This window comes from Tinamus guttatus, unplaced genomic scaffold (assembly GCF_059628265.1).
Source record: "Tinamus guttatus ecotype Peru unplaced genomic scaffold, ASM5962826v1 Tinamus_guttatus_pri_ptg000710l, whole genome shotgun sequence".
NCBI classification, from domain to species: Eukaryota; Metazoa; Chordata; class Aves; order Tinamiformes; family Tinamidae; genus Tinamus; species Tinamus guttatus.
Genome location: NW_028289244.1, coordinates 5,511,482 through 5,532,920, shown reverse-complemented (window position 1 = coordinate 5,532,920; position 21,439 = coordinate 5,511,482). Strand labels below are relative to the sequence as shown.

General features: G+C 42.3%; 1 protein-coding gene across 3 annotated transcripts; it reads right to left on the bottom strand.

The window, feature by feature from the left end:
• G3BP1 (G3BP stress granule assembly factor 1) lies at window positions 1-20,634 on the bottom strand. 3 transcript variants are annotated; one of them, XM_088536789.1, is made up of 12 exons: window positions 20,509-20,634; window positions 9,681-9,794; window positions 8,408-8,489; window positions 7,930-8,103; window positions 6,104-6,194; window positions 5,522-5,615; window positions 4,945-5,152; window positions 4,077-4,178; window positions 3,359-3,470; window positions 2,887-3,012; window positions 2,670-2,800; window positions 1-1,062 (listed from the first exon to the last, which is right to left on the bottom strand). In XM_088536789.1, the coding sequence occupies exons 2-12, from the start codon at window positions 9,773-9,775 to the stop codon at window positions 856-858; spliced, it is 1,422 nt and encodes a 473-aa protein (XP_088392915.1). In that variant the 5' UTR covers window positions 9,776-9,794; window positions 20,509-20,634; the 3' UTR covers window positions 1-855. The 3 variants fall into 3 exon arrangements, with proteins under 3 accessions (XP_088392915.1, XP_088392917.1, XP_088392916.1); XM_088536791.1 differs by having other exon boundaries at window positions 2,670-2,779; XM_088536790.1 differs by having other exon boundaries at window positions 4,945-5,149.
• Window positions 20,635-21,439: the final 805 nt, after the last annotated feature.

Here is a 21,439-nt window from a genome sequence, read left to right as displayed (position 1 = left end):
TTGATAAAGCAAATCTAGACCTTTTTTATTTTTTATTTTTTTAACAATTTGCCAAGACTGGAATGAGAGATAAATAGAAGGCACAACAATTTTGCTTTTTTTATACAAATACAAACTAAACATGAAAAACCTCCCTATTTCAATAAAAAATTTCACAAGTTCAGGAAAAGTGTTTTAAGAGTCAAGTTCTAGACATTTAAAACCTATCCCACAATCCAAAATTTCAAAGTGGTAAAACAGTAGTTAGAATTCCTTTCCGTGATCATGTATCAAAAGAAAAAAGATTCTACGGATACCCATTATTCCACTTTTACAGCGCCACAAAGATAGATGAATGTCAATTTCTCAAGTGGCAATATCTCCAGACCAGAGGATGTTCATATGACCCTCAAGGGATAAATTGATAGTTTTTTTCCTGCCCTTGGAACACTTGCCAAGTACTATGTTTTCCTAGAGGTTCTTGAACACATGCACGTGAAATATTATTCCACTGACTGAAATGCACCCAAATTCAGTAGAGAGGGGGAAGAGAAAAAAAACAAAAAAAGAAACATTCCTTTAGGAAAGACCACTGGTACCAAAAAATCCAGTCCATAAGTTTGAAGTGAGCAAGGAAATTCAGTTCTTTTTAAAATCCACTTTTCCTAAAACGTTGTTCCACAAAGCTGGAATCTGGGACAAGGACTAGAAAAAAAAAAATCACGAAACCATAACACAAACAAAAAAAGGGCCAAAATAGTATCAAACGTAGCAGTCTATAACAGGCTAGGGCCACATTCCAAGATACCCAAGGCTGAAATTCACAAAACTGCAGGAAGAAGGGTTTGCGTCACCGTGTCACCATCCGCGATGCATTCACTGGCGCTGCCCGATCCCCCTTCCAGCTCCAAATCCTGGTTTCTGGGACATGCCTCCCCGTGGAGGCCCTCGGATCCCACCTCCCAGCCCCCCACGAGTGCCTCCAGGTCCACGGGGTCTGTTGTCTCTGCGGTCGCCCTCCCTGGCCGCTCGTGTTTTCTTCTCCTCCACGTTCAAGCGCACCTCTCCCCTGAACATGATGGGCTGCAACAGAGAGCAGAACAGGAGCCGTCAGTAACCAGCTGCAACCCTCCAACGCCAAGCCCATTTCTGCAGCCCTGTCTTGTGTCTTTCTCTCTCCAATTCAAATTAACACATTTTATTAATTACTAGGAAAGATAAAAGGGCTGTGGGCAAAATACATACCAGTCTTACACCTTCCTGGAGAATACTATATATAAACACACATGAAAATCTTAGTCATTTCAAAAGTCATCTCAGGCATAACACTAAACATTGACATATCTTCTAAAAGAAATCAAGCTACTTTTATCAGTATGTGGCAATTCACAGTTCACAACTAGACTGAGTTCCGGTTGATTTTTTCTTTTGGCACAACAAATATCAAGATTCCACATCCCACCCAGGTGAACAAACCAGTAAAGTCTTTCACTTGTGTCAAGCTCAACATTTGCAATCACAGTAGTAAGCAGTGACTTAAGAACCTTCACTGAGGTGACAGGAGAAGAGCAGAACAGTAGCACAGAGCATAAGCCTCATTACGAATAAAGAGCTAAAATTGGAAAAAAAAAAATCTGAGAATTCCAAGAAAAAGACTCACTCATTTCAAGTGAATTTCAACACCTGCATAACACAAGAACATAAAAGCGTTCCTATCACCCACAGGGCGGATTTTTCATGAGAAGCAACAGCTAACCATTTGCTTCTGCTGAACAGGTTAAGTCTGAGGATGAAGCAGCACTGCCCTTCTCGAGCCATCAGCTGTGCTGGACAGAAAGGTCAGAGCACCTCATTATAGCCTCGCCACCGACTCCAGTGCAAACTCCCACGTTCCATACCAGCCAACAGATTTAGTTTCTTTGGCTAACGGTCCACTAAAGCCTTTAGAACTCCTTTATAGCCAAGCTCACCCTGAAAGAAGTCCCACTGCTTAAGGGCACCTGTTTGCACAAAACACTGGACTTGCCTGCAAAGGAAATCCTCACTAACCCCCCTTCCTTTAACATAAGGCCAGAAATGCAGTGGCAGTACTGGAGCACAGGAAGGAGGCAAGGAAGAAAGGAAGGCCCTGCCTGGTGAGGAGCTATGCTGCAAGGGAACATACTGAGAGCTCTGACACTGCCTCTGGATTCACTGCCTACCACTGCTGCATGCACTCACGGGGCAGGAATTCTGCATTAGCAACCACTGCTGACAACCTGAGCAGGTACCTCCTGCCTCTGTTAGGAGATTCTTCTCAGTCAGCACTAGAATAGTTCCTCCCTTTCAACCTCTTCTCCTTTCAAAAAGGAAGATCTTACTTGCTCACAGGGTCAGACTCTTTCCATCTCATCTCCCTGGAAGCTGTTTCCCTACTTTCTACACAGCTCAGCTGTTTCCCATTAGAGATGGACTGAATTTAGTATCTTTTGAGGCTTTAGGCAAATATGAACTTATTTAATAAGTTCTTATAACTAAAAGTATTCTCTACCTGTAAAAAAGTTCTACAAGTCTTTTGGTAGAAGCCAAAGTATCCTTACTTTAAAATACATATGAAATTAGAAGAGAATTGGCTAGAATATGTTTTGTTAGATGAACAGAAGGAAACATTCCTATTAGTAACAAACCCTCTGACTAAAAGCTTTACCCACCCTGTTGCTAAGGATCTTCTGAACTGGTTCAGGATCATCAAAAACCACAAACCCAAAGTTGGGAAGTTTTCCACCACTGTTGATGCGGAGTTCAACAACATTTCCATAGCCTGCAAGAGAAAAGCCAAGTTCTGGGGTCACACATTAGAATGTCCTGCTGACCACAACGATGGCTGCACCCCCCAACCCCTGCAAGAAGTTCAGTGGAGCAACTTACTTTGGAAAAAGTCCTTTAGCTCGCTTTTATCCACATCATGGGGAAGGTTCCCAACAAACAGCTGATGACTGTCTGGGTATCTCACAATCCGCCTAGTCTCAACGTCGCCTTGTTCACCATCACGAACTTGAAGAAAAAAGGAGAACTTGTTTATGATTATTGTGAAGACTTGATTTTCTTACAGAGTCAGTCATGGTCAGAATTAGCATATTTTAGAAGATCCAGATTTTAACCTGTTTTTCTATACATAGACAACTACATATTTCACATAACACTACTTCAAATGCAGCTCGACAATGCAGCAGATATTCAGGCCAACATCAACTAAAAGATCTTCATCAACAAAAATAGTTTCCCTCCCACAATTAGCACTGTTGCTGGTGACATTTCCAAACCTTAATCAGCTATCATAAGGTCTCCTGAAAACCATTACATAAGCACAGAAGAGTTCATCCCTCCTAGCTTTTCTTACTTGGTCTAGGACCCCTCTGTGGCGGGATGTTTGTTCTCTGCTCCCTCACTCTCTGATCCCTCTGCGGTCTCTGTGGTGGAGTCTGAGATTCCGGCTTTGTCTCAGGGCGAGGCTGCGTAAATTCAAAGAATTAACATGCAAGAATTAATACAATTCAGCTATTCAGAGCTTACTAACAAGTTTTAATAAGCTGAGAATTTGGGGGGAAAGATTAAATTCAATTTTCATCAGTGGCTATAAAATGCACATTAGCTCATGTATGTATGCTTACACTTTGTGGCTTGTATGCTGAAAGCCAGTATGCCTGTCACTGCACAAAGTTAAACTTCCACGTTGCCTCATTCACAATTATGGACAATAAAGTGCCTCTGCCCAGAGTACTGTGGCAATTAAGATAAAACCACACTCACGAACAGGCAAAAGGGAAAGTTACAGAAGCTGCCTCTCCTTTAGAAGAGGGTGCATTTATTTTAAAGACACAGCCTGCATTCACATGAACATTCCTTTTCTCCTCAGAGAAAAAATCCTTCTCAACTAAAAAACACAGGAATATCATGTTATAAAGTCTAAGAGGATATACTGATTTTGGAAGCCAATGAAGCCTGTGTGAAAATTCAAATCACAAGCAAGTAGATTTCACTATATCCCCTCCCGGCGCCCCAGACAACTGACTGGCAGCCAGTCTGCCAATAAGTGGCTCTTGGTGTAGGATTCCTACCTGTGAGACTGGTACTTTCACAACATGAGGCGGTATCCCCGACACCGGAACAGCTCCACTGGGAGGAAGGTTCTTACTAGTTACTGATGCCCATGAAAACGTCTAAAGAAATAAAGATTATTACTCACACTTAAGATTTTGTTCTTCAGAAATACACTCCTGATGTTACAGCTAGTAGATGGAGAATAACAGCAACAGTGTTAAGCTGTTTTTGAGACTTTAAAAGTCTGGATCCAGCCACCTAGAAGCTTTCCCAGACCTTTCTTAGAACCATTCCAATTCAAAGGAGTTCATGTACTCACACTTCTATCCAATTTCTGTATTCTGTGTAGAGCTGAAATGCCACAGCAGCAGCCTAAACCCAAGTATTAGATCAATGTACTGCCTTCCCAGTTACTCCTTTGACAAGCGACAACTATCCCCAGCTAGGAATAAAGTCACATTTCATCTATTTTCTTAATCTGGCATATCACTGTCTGTGCAAAGTTCCAGAAGTTGTCTTTATAAAGACTTTTTAATTAAAAACTTAAGCCTAAACTGCTGCCACAGCCCCCATACTACCAAATACATGCAGCCTTGCTTTAGGTCTTGATATTGGATCAACCAGTTACCAGACAGAATTTCAATTTATTGGAGGGCAGCCAACGAGAAGGAGCCAACTGGTCATGAGAAGTGTAATTTGGGCAGGAGAAAAAAGTTAAAGCATGTAAACACTTCTGATTCCAGATATTTCGTCTCCTCTTGCCAGAGGAGAGAGTATAAAAAACCCAAAACAAACAAAAAATCCCACATACTACAAACCTCAAACAGAAGTCATGAACACCCTCAAAAACCATCATATCACAGAGACAAGAGTGGTTTTCATTACCCTGGAGTCCTCTTGCACAGCAGGAGCTGGATCAGCAGGAGCTGGAGAAGGACTCTTCTCCACAGCCTCCTCTGGAACTGACTCCTCCAGTGCTGGCTCAGACTTTTCTTCTTGTGCCTCTGGTTCAGCCTCCTGCTCGGGTTCTGGCTCCGGCTCAGGCTCTGCATCTGCAGCTGGCTCTTCCGCATGTTCTTCCAAGTCATTGCTACTAGAAAGAACCACAAAAAGCAAACGTTAAGGCAGCATTATACTGAATCCCAACAGCAGGTGGTTAGGGATGTTGCCTTCCAAATGGGAAGTTAAGCACAATCAAGAGAGGGGCACAGGCAATGTCTGTCTGTCTACATACAGCTACACTACCCAGGGATGCAAGTTCCACGCGGTTACACTACAGAATGGCAAAAGCATTGCATAAGCTGGGGAAGATTTTTCAGTGGAATGCCCTCTTGGATTGCAGTTGCTTTACTAACAGAAGTCTTGGATTGTCAAGGAAAATCATGACTAGCAGTAAATTCATTTAACTTTTCCACAAACTTTATTAGACAACATTTGGCTTCAACCAATACAACGTTATTACCTGACAGTCTGCTCATAGTAAGTATTGCTATCATCAGGAACAGCCTCAGGTGTCTGCTGCCTTTCCTCAGGTTCCTCCCCCTCTTCTTCTGATTCTACATGAAGTCAGAAAAGAAAAAAAAAAAAGTCACCATACTCATCTTCAGTACTCCGTGCTAACCTAAGGCATCTACCACAACACACAGCTGAAGCTTCTGCTGAAAAGCAAACACAGAAAGTGCTATTAAGACATAACACAATGAAAACTCCCTTATATTTCTGCCATCACTTCAGTTATTCAGTTTTGGCTAAAGTCAAGCAGCATGTTTCATGTTACTTGGATGTAAATTGCTACTACTCAAAGAACTTTTTAGTAACATTGTTAGAAAGCAATTACAACATTCAGGTGTTTGCTGAAGTGCAGAAAGCAGGATCAAAGAAAGGTAAGATCGCGGGTCAGGAAAAAAAAGCCAAGAGATCACCAAGCTTAGTGCTGATCTGCTGTCTCAAAACAAAGGGATTTCCTTCAGTCTGGGAACCAAGCATTAAAATAGACCCAGGAACAAATAATCACTCTAACTATTCAAGAACTCCTGGCACTTACCCTCAGGAGGCTCTGTGTCAGAGTCACCAAAAACCTCATCCTGGTAGCGAAAGATGTCATTATGGACATAAAACTTGTTTGCAACAGAACCCTTGAAACAAAACAAAGCAAGGAAATGATTTGATTACAACAGGCACAAACCCCTCCCCAACATGACAGTTTACTACCAGTGACAAAGCCTGGCACTGGTCTGTCCTCCCTGACACCAACAGTACAAAGCAACAAATACAAACAGGACAGTCAGCAGTTCCTACAAAGGATTCCCAAGCAGGAAGAAAACCGTCAGTCTAGGCAAGTTTAACTGCCTCTGCAGCCTGTTGCCAAACACAGGAAGCATTTCTCACTCCCCAAAAGTTAGAGGAGAGTGCTATATTATATCATAGCTCAGATGGTATCCCTTGACATCAGCGTAATTAGATTATTATTTAAGAGCAACTCTAGTCACCGATTAGCTCAAGTATAATTCTGACCGGCAGCAAAGTAAAGCTGAGAAAGCAAGAGAGTCTGCTTTGAGTCATTTATGCCTGTTCCATGCACCAAAGAGTACAGCTAAATATCAAGGTCTGATATGGCAGAAAAACCCACAGAGTGCTCAATGACTGTTTTATTGATAACACACCTTCATCCATATGACAAAAATCAAAATGCTGCTTTGTTAAAATAAAAGGGTAAGAGATCTCTGTGAAGATGAAAGTAGCTACCAAACTGCCATAAAAGGAACAGAGCATTTGAGACAGAAAGACGGAGATAACTTTAATGCTGCAGAAGACAAAAAGACTGTTCAATGACCACTCTGAGAAAGGCGATCTCAACATGGCTCCTGGAGCAGAAATTCAGCTCAGCTCACCAGAAAAAGGAGCTACATGCTTCTTCCTTACTACTGACAGGATCGGTATGACAAGAGTTAAGTCCTAGAAAGACTGACAGCTAAAGCTAAACAAAAGTATCAGCTTTAGCCTTCTGTAACCTATCTTGACTACTAACAGTTTGGTACAAAAACACAGCTGGAGGCAGAATAAATAGTGTGGAGTTACTTTATAACATTGCTTGCTGAAGTCACAAATCACATTAATACTGAAGTAATAAGGAAACAAGAACAGATTGTGCAAGTTGTCCTTCTCTCATCTTAAGATAAACCCAAACATGCCTCTTTCAAGAAAATCTGTCCCAGTATAAGGTTTCCCCCCTGCCCCAAATAGCAGGGCAGGGATGCACTGCAATCATGTTCCAAATCGCATATGCACAAAAGTGACTGATCACCTAAGAAGTTTGTACCACACTTAATTCTGGTAGTTTATGATGAAAGAGGCGGAGAGAGCTTCCGGGTTCTGCATTACCAATTCCTAGCTCCATAGGAAAAACAGTCAAACTGAGAAATAAAACTGATCTTGCAACTTATTATATTGCATTTATATGTATATTTACAGTATTGCATGTTGAATGTCACTTCAAACCTCTAATAAAACCAGAATCAGAAATCTGGATTCCACATCTTACAAATGGGAAAAAGCATTTCTTTCACTAGTCCTTTCTTACACTAAGTTGCTAGGAGGGCAAATAAAAGAAACAACTTTAGAACACAAAAGCATTACAGATACTTAGTAACCACAGGTCAGGATATTTACAACTGTAAAGATGATAATCATGATTAACATATGGAACTAATGCAGCTTCATAAAGAACCTGCAGGATACTACACTCAACTTTGTGTTAAGTGATCTCCCTAGCCCAACTCTCCAGACTCTCAACATTCACCTAAACAGCCTCCACATTAATCCTAGCATAAGAGCAGGCTTAGAGCAGTACTAACACCCTATAGAGCATACCTCAGGGGCAAGCACAAACGTTTGCATGAACCTGCGCACGGGCTGCATGTTATTGGAGAGCTCCCCCATCACCTGGACCACAACGCCGTCGTTGAGGGTAGCATGAGCATCCACGTGGCGGATCTTTGTGTGGCAATCCTTGAAGTTTAACGACAGCACTTTCTTGTGGATATCCTGTAAATACACACATACACACAGAGGTTATAGCAAAAGCTACTTCTGCTAAATCAGTGGTTTCCAAAGAAAGGAAAAAACATAAAACATTAAGTTTTAGATTGTATTCCAAATTTTAAGTTTGCTTCACAAGCATTTTCAGATTATGAACTTTTTAAAAGGAGACATCCTGACTAACTATTGCTGTCTACAGTTAGGCAGTTTTTTTTCCTGATTCTCTTACAAGAGGCATTTAGGCAAAGGCAATGAATCACATGTGGGTATTTGATTCAGCCACAAGGAAAAGAAGTTTTCAAGTACTTACAGATTGCCCATAAACAGCATCAGCTGGTTTTCCATTGGAATCCAAGCCACCATGGACATAGGAAGAGTTCTTTCCATAAAACCTGTTGAAGGGAAGTATTTTAACAACATTATGCTTTGAGCCTCTAGGAGTGCACTATGAATACTATGCTTCTATCCGTCCGCATTACTGTGATACATCCTTATAATTCCATAGTTTTGGGGGGTTTTTTTGGCATTTTTCAAGACTAAAAAAACATACCACAAAGTTCTTCTGTGTAACCTACAGCATTCTGATATGTCAGATGCCTACAGAGCTAACAGCCAACAGCAAAGTCTCATATGATACCTAGATAATACAGCGCCATTCTGTCTACATAAGCAGTCTAAATAAACAGAGTACAACTTCTCTCAAGCTCTGGTTTAAGTTTCGAGCAAAACTTGCTTTTGGTTCATCTATAACAGGTAAAACTTCCTTTTTAAAGGCAGGAAGATTAGAAGGTAAAGAGTGTCACAAGCATCATGGTAGTCCATTCTGACAGCTGATACAAGGCTAGAACTGAAATTCATGGCATACCTAAACTCTTCTGCAACCTGGAAAGAGAAGGTTAGCAAGGTGGAGAATAACTCTTAAAATCCTCCTTTTAGTTTATGGAACACTTAAGAGTGGTTGCCCCCCGTGCCCTTTAGAGTCACTTATCTAGCAACTCAAAGCACAGCAAAACAAGGCACACTTTCAATCAAGTTGAAAATGAACATATTCAAATAACTATTTGTAGCCAATTTTCCTTTAAGAAACAGCCTCTTTTATGTTGCTGTGTGCCAATCTTAATCAGAATACAGTTATCAACATTATTCTCTGAAGTCAGAGGGCATTATAACAAGAGACCACAAAATGTTTAACACAGCACTTATCCCACTTTTATTTATATTGGCCACATCTAGAAGTGACATGTGGCTTCTAAAATCCTGTTTTCCTTTCTAAAAATTTGTAATGCATGTTTAACAGCACACTTACGGCAACTGAGTTTTTAAGATGATAAAAATAGTATTTTCCAAAAGTACCTATCATATTTCTAGTTCTTTTAATATTTATTATCAGTTATTTAATTCATTTGATCCAAACAGAGCAGATTGTGAATCTATCTTGGATAAATAAGGTTTTGACATGTAAAAGTCTGAAGTCCAGCTAACCAAAAAGAGGGAATGATTTTATTTACTGCTTGTGACATTCCCCATGCAAAAAAAAGACACCCCCTCTCACATATGCCCCATGGACGAAAGTAGAACTTTACCTGTGCAAATAGTCAGGTGCTTGGTTCAGTAGAGTATAGTACTGCCTCACAAATTCCCGCCCGACCAGCAGGGGACTTGGCTTCTCCATCACCATTTCTTTGGTCGACTGAAAACTAAGAAAAAACTCCATAAAATAATTATATCTCCAATTGCTGTACACATCCTGATAACAAGCCACAGTATAAAGCACATAAATCACGAGCATCTTCACCACAGTAAGTAGTTCAACTGATACGTTTCCAGAGTCATCGATCACTGGCGCTGAGAAAGAGGAAAGAGAACAAGTAGGAAGAGAATCGGATGCTGCATGGGTAAGGAAGTTTGAATTCAACATCCATGCACTTAGTTATCCTATGGACCCTCAGCAATAAGCAAGTACAGTTCTCCAAGAGGATTTGCTAAGTGGCTAAGTCATGTAGAGTCAGTCTGAGTTTGACTTACCTCACTTGACTTTGCAATCAGAATTAGAAGTCAGATGTTCTAAAGTAAAGCCTATGCTACTTTATTTAGGGCATTTTAAAAAGGTCAAAGCAAGCCCAATCTATTTTTGTCAAAAGCACAACACTCCTACATTCCTATTTAAAAGGAATATCGGATTATATTAAGCAACTGTGCTATGCATGCAAATGAATACTGCTCTCCTCTTGCTTCCTCAACTCAGCAAATTAGACATCACTTCAGTCCACCAGGTCAAATTCACAGTGCCACATGTAGGGCCAGGGACAACTCTACTTATCACATACCTAAATTCAGTGATCTGTAAAACAGAAAAAGAATCTTTACAATTGCATTACAGAAGGTCTATCTTCAGTGCAAGTCACTCAAAAACTAAAGGACATTTCTGTTTCCTTCCTTTCAAACACCTAAAAAAGTTCATACCACCAGAAGAAAAATACCAATACCAAATCACATTCTTGTTGCCCAGTACAGAACTAGTGGGTTTTTTGTTTGTTTGTTTGTTTTGTTGTTGTTTTTTTCCTGCTTCATATGCCATTGCCAGTTACTCTGACAGGTAGCAGAATAGGAGCTTAGCTGGCAGTTTTCCTGCTGATGTGTTACAGACTTTGCATTAGCTGATTTCTCTGCCTTGTAATGCTGACAAAGAAAAGCTAACAAAGGTATTTGTAGTCAAGCACATGTTATCCAAAAGGGAGTTAAAAGGCCAGGTGCAACACTTAAGAGTACATTCTTCATATTACTGGCATCCTAACCCCCTTCTCCTATACAACACTGCCAAATGCACAGTGCAAATTCAATATGCACAAAGTTTAGGAGGGGTCCCACAAATCAAAAGCAACACTCCCCCAACTTGAGCCCTCTAAAAAGCAACCCAGGGGTCATCATTCACTATCTGTTTAAGACTGTGTAATTGGCTCCAAGAAGCAACAGTGACGAAGAAAAACATAGTAGTACATGCCTTGAAAGTTACACTGGGCCAAGCTTACTCCTGTCACCCCAGAGCAGCATTTTACATCCTGGGCAAAGAGACATGCCCACAACTAACCTGTGGACAAAGACAGCAATCCAGTAAGACATGGATGGGGCTGCCAGCTAAAGTATCTGAGGTGGTGAAAAAGATGAACCTCTGAACAAGGAGGGACAAAAAAGGCATGCGGAATGCATGAAGATCTGTTGTGGGACAGGGGAGGAGACAGCTGAGTGCTTACGGAGGAGCATTAGTGAGCAGACCAACATGGGTGAATCAGCAGTCTGCTATACATTGTCTAATCAGGAACACCAAGAAAAGGACAGACATGGAAGCCAGTATTCTGTATATCCAAAATATTATGTCCAAATCAACCTGTTAAATTCCTTCTAACTCAACAACTGTGGTCTAGCACCTCACATACAGTAGGCAAGAGCAAATAATGTTTGGCTGTCTTGGCAGAGCTTGCAGACTGCAACTATTTGAGGATGTGTTAGCACCCAAGCTCCTAGCACTGGTCAGTATGCACAGTACCCAACTTCAGTAGACATCCAGCATTCAAATTTCTATCTTGCAAAACAAGCTTCAACTAGAATGCTGTTAACTGACTCATCTTGAGTGAAGATTTTCTATTATCTGCAGCTCTCTGATCTCAATAGCTTACAAAATTTGAAAGATGTAGTAACAAGTGAAGAAATCCCTACCATGTTAGCCAGCAAGCAGTCACATCATCTTCCACGCTGCTCTACTGAATCAGCCCAATACTGTACTGAGTGCATGAGGAAGGTAAGTTTCCTTGTGCTGATTGAAATAAACCTATTTATATGCTAAAAAGAGGTCCTCCCTAATGTTAGGGTTAAAAAAAAAAAAAACTGTCAGAAGTGATTTTTAATATGTAAGAGGAATAGCACAGTACCCAGGTCTCATTAAGCAGATCTGAGAAGAAACAGGGAAAGTCTCTACATGCCCTAATCAGAGAGCAGTCTGATTTTACCCCTGGTGCACCTGCTACTACTCTGCCAGTTACCATCTGTTCTTGTTCCCTAGCCATCAAAACCCAAATGATAGAAGCCACACATTTTCAGAGAGAAATCTTGCTCTCTACCACTCGTGAACAATTCATTACTGCTCTCCTATTATTTGATCCAAGAATAACTGTAAATATTTCAAACCATATTTCTACTACAGATAATAGTATGAAATGATTTAATTATGCTCTTTAATCATTGAGTTTATCCACCTGATTTTGTCAGTTGAGACAATGAAAGGGGAAGAATTGACAGGAAAAGCTGAAGATCATGTGATTTAAGATTCATTCAGAAACATGCTCCATTTGTCTTGTATATGTGAAGTGATAGGAATGCAAGTCAAATAGTAACTAGCAAAAACATCACAACTGTTCTGCAGCAAAACCAGCCTTTTGCTTAAGGTAAGTCACTTAATGGAAAACAAATGCCTCCCTTATATTGGTTGTCACTTGGTTGGTGACAAGTCACAGAATCACAGATGTAGCCATCTGTTACAATTCTCCTAGCTAGCAGGAAACCAGTGCTAGCCACTGAATTTCTAAAGCACAGTTACGTAGATTAGAATCATTACTGTAAATTCTATATTAGCAATTTTATACTTAGGTTCACAAAACCTATTAACATGTTAGTATTCAGACAAAGAATAGGCTCTAAGAACACCTAACAGCTACTATAGATTGGCATTTTTTAAAAGAGCTCCAAGTGCTGTGTAATGAGAGTGAACTAAACAATAGCAGTTGCTTTTTAAATCTCAGACAAGTGAAGTCTGAATCTTATTTCTACTGGATTTTCCATGTAATCAGAACTCAGACATTATATACAGAACTAAGGCTCTCGGTCACTGCAGAACACACTCCAATGTAGTGCTCTGGAGGACAGAGTCAATTGAAATAGCAAGATCAGAAGACAAAGTTACTGCACTGCATTACAGTTTGACAGTAGCATTACAGCAGTCCACTCTGTTTGGCCATTAGCATGCTGTAAGCTAACTCACTTGATATTACATCCCTGCATAATCACCACAAATACGTGCAGTTCCGGTAGTGAAACAGCTTTCCCCCCTTTTAACTGCAGGTTTAACTCACTCATTCCATCCCACTGTTTTAACATCCAAATAAACTATAAGTTAAAGTTCAGATCTTTGACCTCTACAACCTTATTTTAATTATACAAAGGCAACTGTACAAATTGTGTATTCCAGATAAAGATCTGCTCCTCCTCTAAACCTGATGGTCCAACTTCTAATGCAACTCTATGCACTCATTTTGTTATCAAGTAATTCCTGAACATAAGCATTTTTTTGAAAAAAAAGGAAACTTCGAGAAGCTCACACAGAATAGGGGTATTTTTATGTAAGCACATTACACACTTGACAACTGCAGTTCCACTGAAAGTTAAAGATCTGGTCAATAGTTAATAGGATTGCACACGTGTCATTTGGGATGTCTTCAGGTTGGGTGGCAACAGGCAAGAGTACTCAAGTCACGAACAACTTATCCAAATGGAGAACCTAGCATTAAGACATTAACTACTCTTGCTTTGGACAATAGTACAAATTAAATCATGAAGATTCCCTAATGATTCTCCCAAATGGCATGACATACAACACAAGTTAATCAACAACAATAGCGAAACAATTTCGACTGGTTTCCACACCACAGGTTTTTCATGACTAGTCTGCAACTGCTGCTGAGTAAGCAAAAAAGGAAGTTGATACCTAGGTGAACCATGATACAAACCACTACAGAGAAAACAATGAAAAAACAATGAAATACAAACAAGATAAACTTGCACCACTAGGCAAATTCCAGTGCTCTTGTCTCAACTGGGGATTTATAGCATTACACCAGCTTGTTCTGAAGTAAGAACAGTAATATAAACCTTTTCAAGGAAATGTATATTTTAAATACTGTAAGATACCAGATACACTGACATGTGAGATTTCCTTGTTTTAATATAGCCTTAGCTATGGGGAAGAGCCCTGAATTATCAAGTGCTGAGAAAGCAGCCCAAATAGGTGAGCAGCAGAAGGGCCAAAATGCTGCTTGTAAAAAAATCACAGTCTCATTACTGGTCTCTTGTAACAGGGAAGACCTATTCTGTATCACAGGGAACAGTGCCACAGCAATACAGTATGCATTAAATTCTGATATAGGAGAAGTAAAGTCCCCAAACTAAAAGATAAAAGTCATTAGAGTTACTTGTCTGCAACTGATTCTACTTTTTTGTATTGACAGATAAAGAAAGAAACAGTTCTCGCCTGAGGGAGGTGATCTTAAAGGCAGCATTTTACAACAGAGGCAAGAGACAAACTGCACGCGCTACTTCACTACATCTAATCTTTGTGAACCAGAGGCTGAAAGCTAAGCAAGAGGACGACTCATCCAACGATTAAGTATTTAAACATCTAATTTGCTACAAGTTGGGAGGTTACCAGCACTCAACTTTACTTGTATTACCTAGAAATACTGATGTAGCCCATAAGAATCAACTATTCACAATGAACTTCTAGGAGCAGGAACCGCTCAGCCAAGATCAGAGCAGTATCAAGTAAGTGACAGCACGCAGACAAAGAAGGCTTTAAGAGTCTTACTTAAAAGCAACAGCTAACAGATCTGGAACCTCAAGCTTACAACAACCATTTCTTTACTCACTGCAGTGACTAGGACCTACTGTAAGACTATCACATAATTAGAGGGAGGCAGTTCAAGTTCACTGGCCTGCTGAGACATTCTGAAGGATGAGAGCCTGTAAATCTGCACACCTGGGCAAATGACTCTGTGCTTTATTATCCTGGTCTTGCAGAAGGGCAGAGCCCACACCTGGAACCTTCTAAAGCTCATGGAGACATACTGATGAGGGGCACTATGGAAAAGCTAGGCACTGCAACCAGATGACAACAGATTGACAAGGAGGAAAGTGAGTTAGAAGCTTAAACACTTTCTAATCAAGTCAATCAAATGATCAAGGAAGCATCTAATTTTAAGTGCAATAATAAGAATATTTTTATTACTAGACAAAAATAGCTTAGAATTACATTCAACACGGCCCATGCTAGTACTGAAGAATCCCTCCGCTTACAAACAGTGAATGAGAAGCCTTACCCAGCATTAAGGCACAGCCCTTCAACACACTAGGAATACAGATAAGCAAACCATGTACTGCTGCAGAAGAGCTGTTATTCTAGAAGTCAGCCTGTGCTTTTGCTAGCAAACCTATGTGAGCCACAAATTAAACGGATGCAACGAAGGTTACAGACAGAATTCAGCGCATCTTCTGCGACTCTTCTGCTGCTTGGCAGAGCTGAACAATAAGAAACAAACTGAAGATTTTTAACTGCTATTTTAACTGCTATTAGCATTTAAATGAACAGTGACCATTTAAGAGGACTAACATCAGAAGCACTGTGTTCAAAAGCAGAGAAAGAAGAGAGTAGGAGAGGACTAAAGCATGAGGCAAACCACAAAAAGAGTCTACTTTGCTTTTTTAAAAGCAATCCCAACTAGTCTGTTTTTTTTTATTTTATTTTTTGATCTAATTACCATTCTATTCAGCAATTCTGAGAATCCAGGGATGCAGAGAGAGGATATTATCTCTGCAGAAGCAGCACAAGCATTTGAGTTCTTATTAGAATCAGCAAAAAGGAACAGGTTTTATTATAAAGCCACACTTGGAACAGCTGCTCTACGCCTGTGACCTGGCAGGAGTCACCTTTCAGCAGCCAAATACCCTCAGTTGCTCACAGCTTTAGATCACAGTTAAGGTATTTAGCATTACTTTTTGTAAAGTTTTACTGGTCTGTGTCACATGAGACAACTTATTTATGTCCCTTCTAAGCCTGTGTATTTCCCATTTTACAAATCACTTGAGAAACACAATTTAATAGGCAGCATATTATTTATTATTAAGTAACATATACTGACGTATGTTAGAGGAATGAGAAATGTTTCTCTCCTGTTCTCAGATTTCTCAGCATAGTTCTGCATCTCCTAAGTCATCAGAAGTTGATGACTTCAGTGCCCCACTCATTACTCAGAGGCAGCAGATGGGGAAAAGTGGTAGAAAACACCTATTTAAAGTTCGAATTACTTAAGCTTTATTGCCTAATAAATGCTGAAGTACCAGATGAGAACAGGCATTTTAATTTATAGTCTTTCAAGCTGCCGAGGGGTGGGGATGAAAAGAAAAAGGAGAGGTGAACTGATAGCTACATTGCTAAGTTCCTCCTGGAGAAGCACTCAGGCATTCAAAACCAACTTTGTGACATGCTCTCAAGTGCAAACTGAAGCTCAATCAGCATTTGGGTATTTTCATGACAAAATCTTGTAAACCAGTTGCAATCTGCCACTGCTGTCACCATACAGGTCAGCCAATACTTGATTTTTGAAGAATATATAGGTATTTTTTGTAATCTGATAACAGTTGCTCCAAAACAGATATATACACCAAACCCTTCTGCCCTTCCAGAAGTATATTTAACTGCTATGAAGATGGGACTAGGCATGTTAGGCAAACATGTCTAAAACAAAAGGAATATCCTCCCTTCCCTCTCTTGCACTAAGATTGTTCTGATGGCTGCTCATATCCTTACCTTAAGCTCAAGAGAATCTTTTTTTGACTGAGAAAAAAGGGGATGTTGTTGCAGAGGAACCCACAATAAGTAGTACTCAGGACAGCTCATTCTAGCTAGCTTAACCAGTACATTTCAACCAGCATAACAGGACAGGTATGTTGCACTGAGCCAGACAGAGGAAAGAGAAAAAAGATCCTTCTGATTTCAGAAAGCCAAAGCAAAGATCAACTTCATTCTTGAAAATTTAAGTTCTCTCAACATTCAGAGAGTACAAAACCTAGAGCACTTTGAATTTAGAGATATACCCTACATTTGTTTTACAAAAAACTAAATCAAATTCCCCTAGAGATGACTTTTCCAACACCAGGGAAGAGAACTTCAGTACCTTTAACTGAACTTATCCCAAATTAACTTATTCCACAATTAGAAATACTATTTCTCTGTACTTCGATTTTAATCCTCCAAATTTCACCCTACAGGGTAGGTGAAGTTGATTTATTGCTTTTTTCCTTTATCTCCCCCCCCAACAAATTTCACTTTATGCTTGTACTACTCTCCAAGCCACTTAATTCAAAATAATAGTTATTTAGACCCTATGACTCCACCACTAGAACAGGTTTTGTTTTGACATTCAAGAGCTGCTTTAACAACTCAAAGCTGGCAGCAGGTTCAGTCATCATCCATTAGGGCTGCAACTTTTCCATTTGTTTCCACCACAGCTTCTTGAAGTAAGCAGCAAAAAAAAAAAAAAGTTACCCACGAGAAGACATGAGCTAGAGCACCTAACTAAATAGGTGTTACAGTGAAATTCAAGATCACTCCCGCTTGAATTAAAAACACAAGGATTAAGAACTCTACAAAAATCTTTTCTGCATGCCAAGCAACAGATATTTCTAAAAAGTCAACTACTTCACCTCTCTTCTCACCTTCAGGGGCATGACTTTTAGCACAGAAAATTCTGTACCCCCAGAGATCCTAACAGTTAAGCCTGATCCACCATGACATTCTTACAGGTTAAAAAAGGCAGCATAATACTAGTCATAAGACAAACTGAAAACAGTACAGGGCAACAGAGAAGATGTGTATCAGCACAGACAGACTAGAATTCAGTATTTCACACTTGCCTCAGTAAGGAATGAGACTCCTAAAAAGATTAGTGTAAACGACAGCTTACAAACTTCTAGCCATCAATGCTGCACTCTACCAGCTATACCTTACTGGATGAGGACAAGCCTCAATCTAGCAGAGCTGGGACTTCTAAGACATGTAACAATCCTTACCCACAAAAAATAGGTATTCTTTAAGAATAGCTTAAGATCAGATTTTTTTTTTTAAAACCTCAGTGAAGTAGCTTAGGATGATCAAGTCTACTAGTAGAACTTGGATTACTTCAAACAAATTGCAGAGACTTTTACAAGTTAGCTGTAAAAAAGTATCAGAGAGAGAGACAGGGAGGGAGGGAGAAAAAGAAAAAAAACACAACACTATCACTTTCACCTTTGGTTTAGTTCAGCACAACCGGCTCAAGGCAGCGTAACAGCCAGCATCACCCTAAGACCTGCCCCACTTCAATTTCCTTTCATTTTGCCATATTTTTAAGTCAGACAAAAAATGCTCAGGTTTTAATATTAAAAAGGCAATAACCAAGTATTTTCTAGCTCCTCCAAAAGGCCACTTCTCTGAACACTGCAACTACTGTCCCTAAATTATCCGTTATAAGCAAAAATAACAGTCTGTACATGCAGTAACTCCTTCTTTGGTTTATTTAATGTACCTTAATTTAAAAGGTATTGTTCTGTATGAGATTGTGACTGTTCACAAGGAGAAAAGTACAGCTCTTTTCTGAAACAATCTTCCAATAGGTATGTCCTCAGACACTTCAGAGCATAAGAGGTCCAATAAAAAACACACACCAAGACGCATCTTTTCAAAAATACACTTCAGCTCTCACAGGAGTGACTCTAGAGTGTGAACTGAATAGCAGATCTACAATCTTTGGAGTACATTCCAAGAAGACTGTATAGGAGTACACAGGCATTAAGGCTGAAAGGAAGAGCTGCTTGTTTGATTATGTGCCTCAATATTTCATATTTAAAAACGAAGAGCTTCAAATCTGGAATGTCATCAGTTACATCAGGAACTCACACTGATGTTACTGTGGCAGCATCAAAGGGACAAAAGAGCAGGATTTTATGATCACAATGAACAGAGAAGTTCTCACCACCTATTTGTGGCATACTGAGACTGCAGTGCCACACACATCACACCCTTTCCCAAGCAAACAAATGCCCCCCCTCCCAGAATTCCTACAAGAGATCCTGAAGTTTACACTGGGCCCATATGCATGAAGTAAGAATTGCCTGCCATGCCATCTTTATTTTGCTCCAAATGATTAGCTCGCACTTAAAAGAATAGAGTCTAAGCATTAATAAATAAATAAATAAGCAGTTGCCCATTTCCCACAAGCCAAAAGCTGGTGACCCATCTAGCTATATTTGGTATATCCAGCATTCTTCAATAAAAAGAAACATTTAAGATATAGATATACAGAGGTTGCCAGGCTACTATAATTCTTTTTCTACATGGAACATACTAGAAAGTCCCATTCTACATACCAAGCTATACATTCTGCTAAACTGTCCTTTAGCAAAAGGATTTCCACTACATTAAGCATACCAACTGAAACATCTCTGGAAAAGGTAAAGTTCAGCTCACAGGATGCAACCATTTTATCACCAAGTACCGTACAACTACCTTATTAGGAAATCCATTTCATTTATTCTTTACAGAGAAAGAATAAAAAATAAAAAGCCTGATAAAAGAAAAAAAAAATCAGGAAAGAACTGAAGTGCAGTTTGTGTGCCAACTTTCACACTCACTTTTCTTTGGGATGCCATTCCCAAATGTTTTGGTAATTGAAAGCAATCCAGCATGCGCCTCACCTGTGATTTACAGCACCTGGAAGCATTAGCTTGCAGAGCTGGAGAGCAGTGCCCACGGTTCCTACCGCTGTTACTGCTGCTTGCAAGAGCCAGGCTGGACAAAAATAGCCCTCCCTGGAAACATGGCGGCTTGCTGCAAACGCTGCTGCCAACTGGAGAAAGCCACTTGCTTTGTAGGAAATACTCACCACGTGCAAGCCTTGGCATCAAAGGACGTAGGGAAGCCCGTTAAGGATTAGTAACGCAGGATTACAGACAGACCAAGGCTAAAAACACACGTGAAGGAGGTCTGAAAGCCTCATCTATGACCTTCTCCTGAGAAACATAACCAGGGCCTTATAAGAGCCTGGGATTTCCTCGTACACACAGCGCCTGGAATTTAAACCTCGCCGTAACCCCCGACGCGGCCAAGGTCACGCCGTACATCAGGGATGAGCCGCGGCCGGCTCTCCGCTCCGCTCCCTCCCCAGGGCCGGGGCGCCGCTCGCCGCAGCCGCCGTCGCCGCACTCGTGTAAACGCCGGGGCCGGCGGGAGGCCCCGCGCGAGGCGCCGGCCCGGGGGCTCCCCGCGCGGCGGCGGCGCAGGCCCCGCGCGGCGGCGGCGGACAAAGCTCGCGGCTCCGCTCGCACAATGCGGCCGCCCCCCGCGCAGAACCGCCCCCGCCTCCCTCCGGTAACGCTCCGGCCGCGGGGCCGCCCCGCGGGGGGACCCTCCGCTCCGCTCCCCTCCCCCGCAGCGCGCGGCCTACGCGCCGAGGGGGCGGCTGGAGCCGCGCGCGCCCCGCAACCGTCCCCCGAAGGCGGCGAGGCGGCTGCCGGGCGCCCCGCGGGGCGGCCGCGGGCCCGGGCGCCGCTCACCTGCGGGCGGAGCGGGGCGGGAGCGGGAGGCGTCGCTTCAGCACAGGCCGGCCCGGCGCACGAGAAGCACCTCACGCAACGGCGTGCTCAGCCGCCGGCTGCATATATCCGGCGCGCAGCCTAGCCCGGCGGCCGGCGGCGCGGCCAATCAGAGTGCGGCGCTCGCCCTCGCTCGGATGCTGGTTGGCCCTCGCGGGAAGGAGGCGGGCTAGCGGTTGAGTGACAGCGCTGTCCACAAACCGTGCGGCCCATCTCCTCAGAGCGGCAAGCGCGACCGGTACGTAGCGGAGCCAATAGGAGGCGGAGCACTCGCTGCCAGGGCGGGGCGAAACCTGATGGATTTCCCCAGCAGCCAATAGAAGGGCCCTGTCCAGGCGCGGTAGTGTGGTTGAGCCGCGCAGCAGCGCCCTTGAGAAAGTGCTGGTAAACCCCGTTATCGGTAGGGGCGGCGCCCCGCGCGGCGCGGCGGCCAATGGCGGCGCGCGGCGGCCGTGACGGACAGCCCGGCGCCCGGGCGCTCTTAAAGCGGCAGGCGGCGATGGGCGCCCGCGCCACCCCGCGCGGGGCGGCCGGCCGCGACATGGCGGCCGCGGAGCGCGATGGCGCCGCGAGCTTTGACGGGTCTCGTGTCCCAGGAGCCAACGCCGGTGCTTACACCGCCTCCTGCCCTCCCTACACATACGACACGAGACGGCCGGGTGTATTTGTCCCTGCAAGGGGGACTCTTAGTGCCCCGCCGTGTCCCTGAGCGCTGGCCGGGCCCTTCCTGTCGCTCTTTGCAGAGATGCGCCCGGTGGGCTGGCCTGGGGCCACGCTCAGCGTTGATGTCCCCCCGCTATTTATAGGCGAAGCCACGTTGCAATCTGCCAGCTCATAAATCACGAGCAGGGGTTCTTTGGAAAGCTCCACGGGAGAGCAGCGACCCAGCACA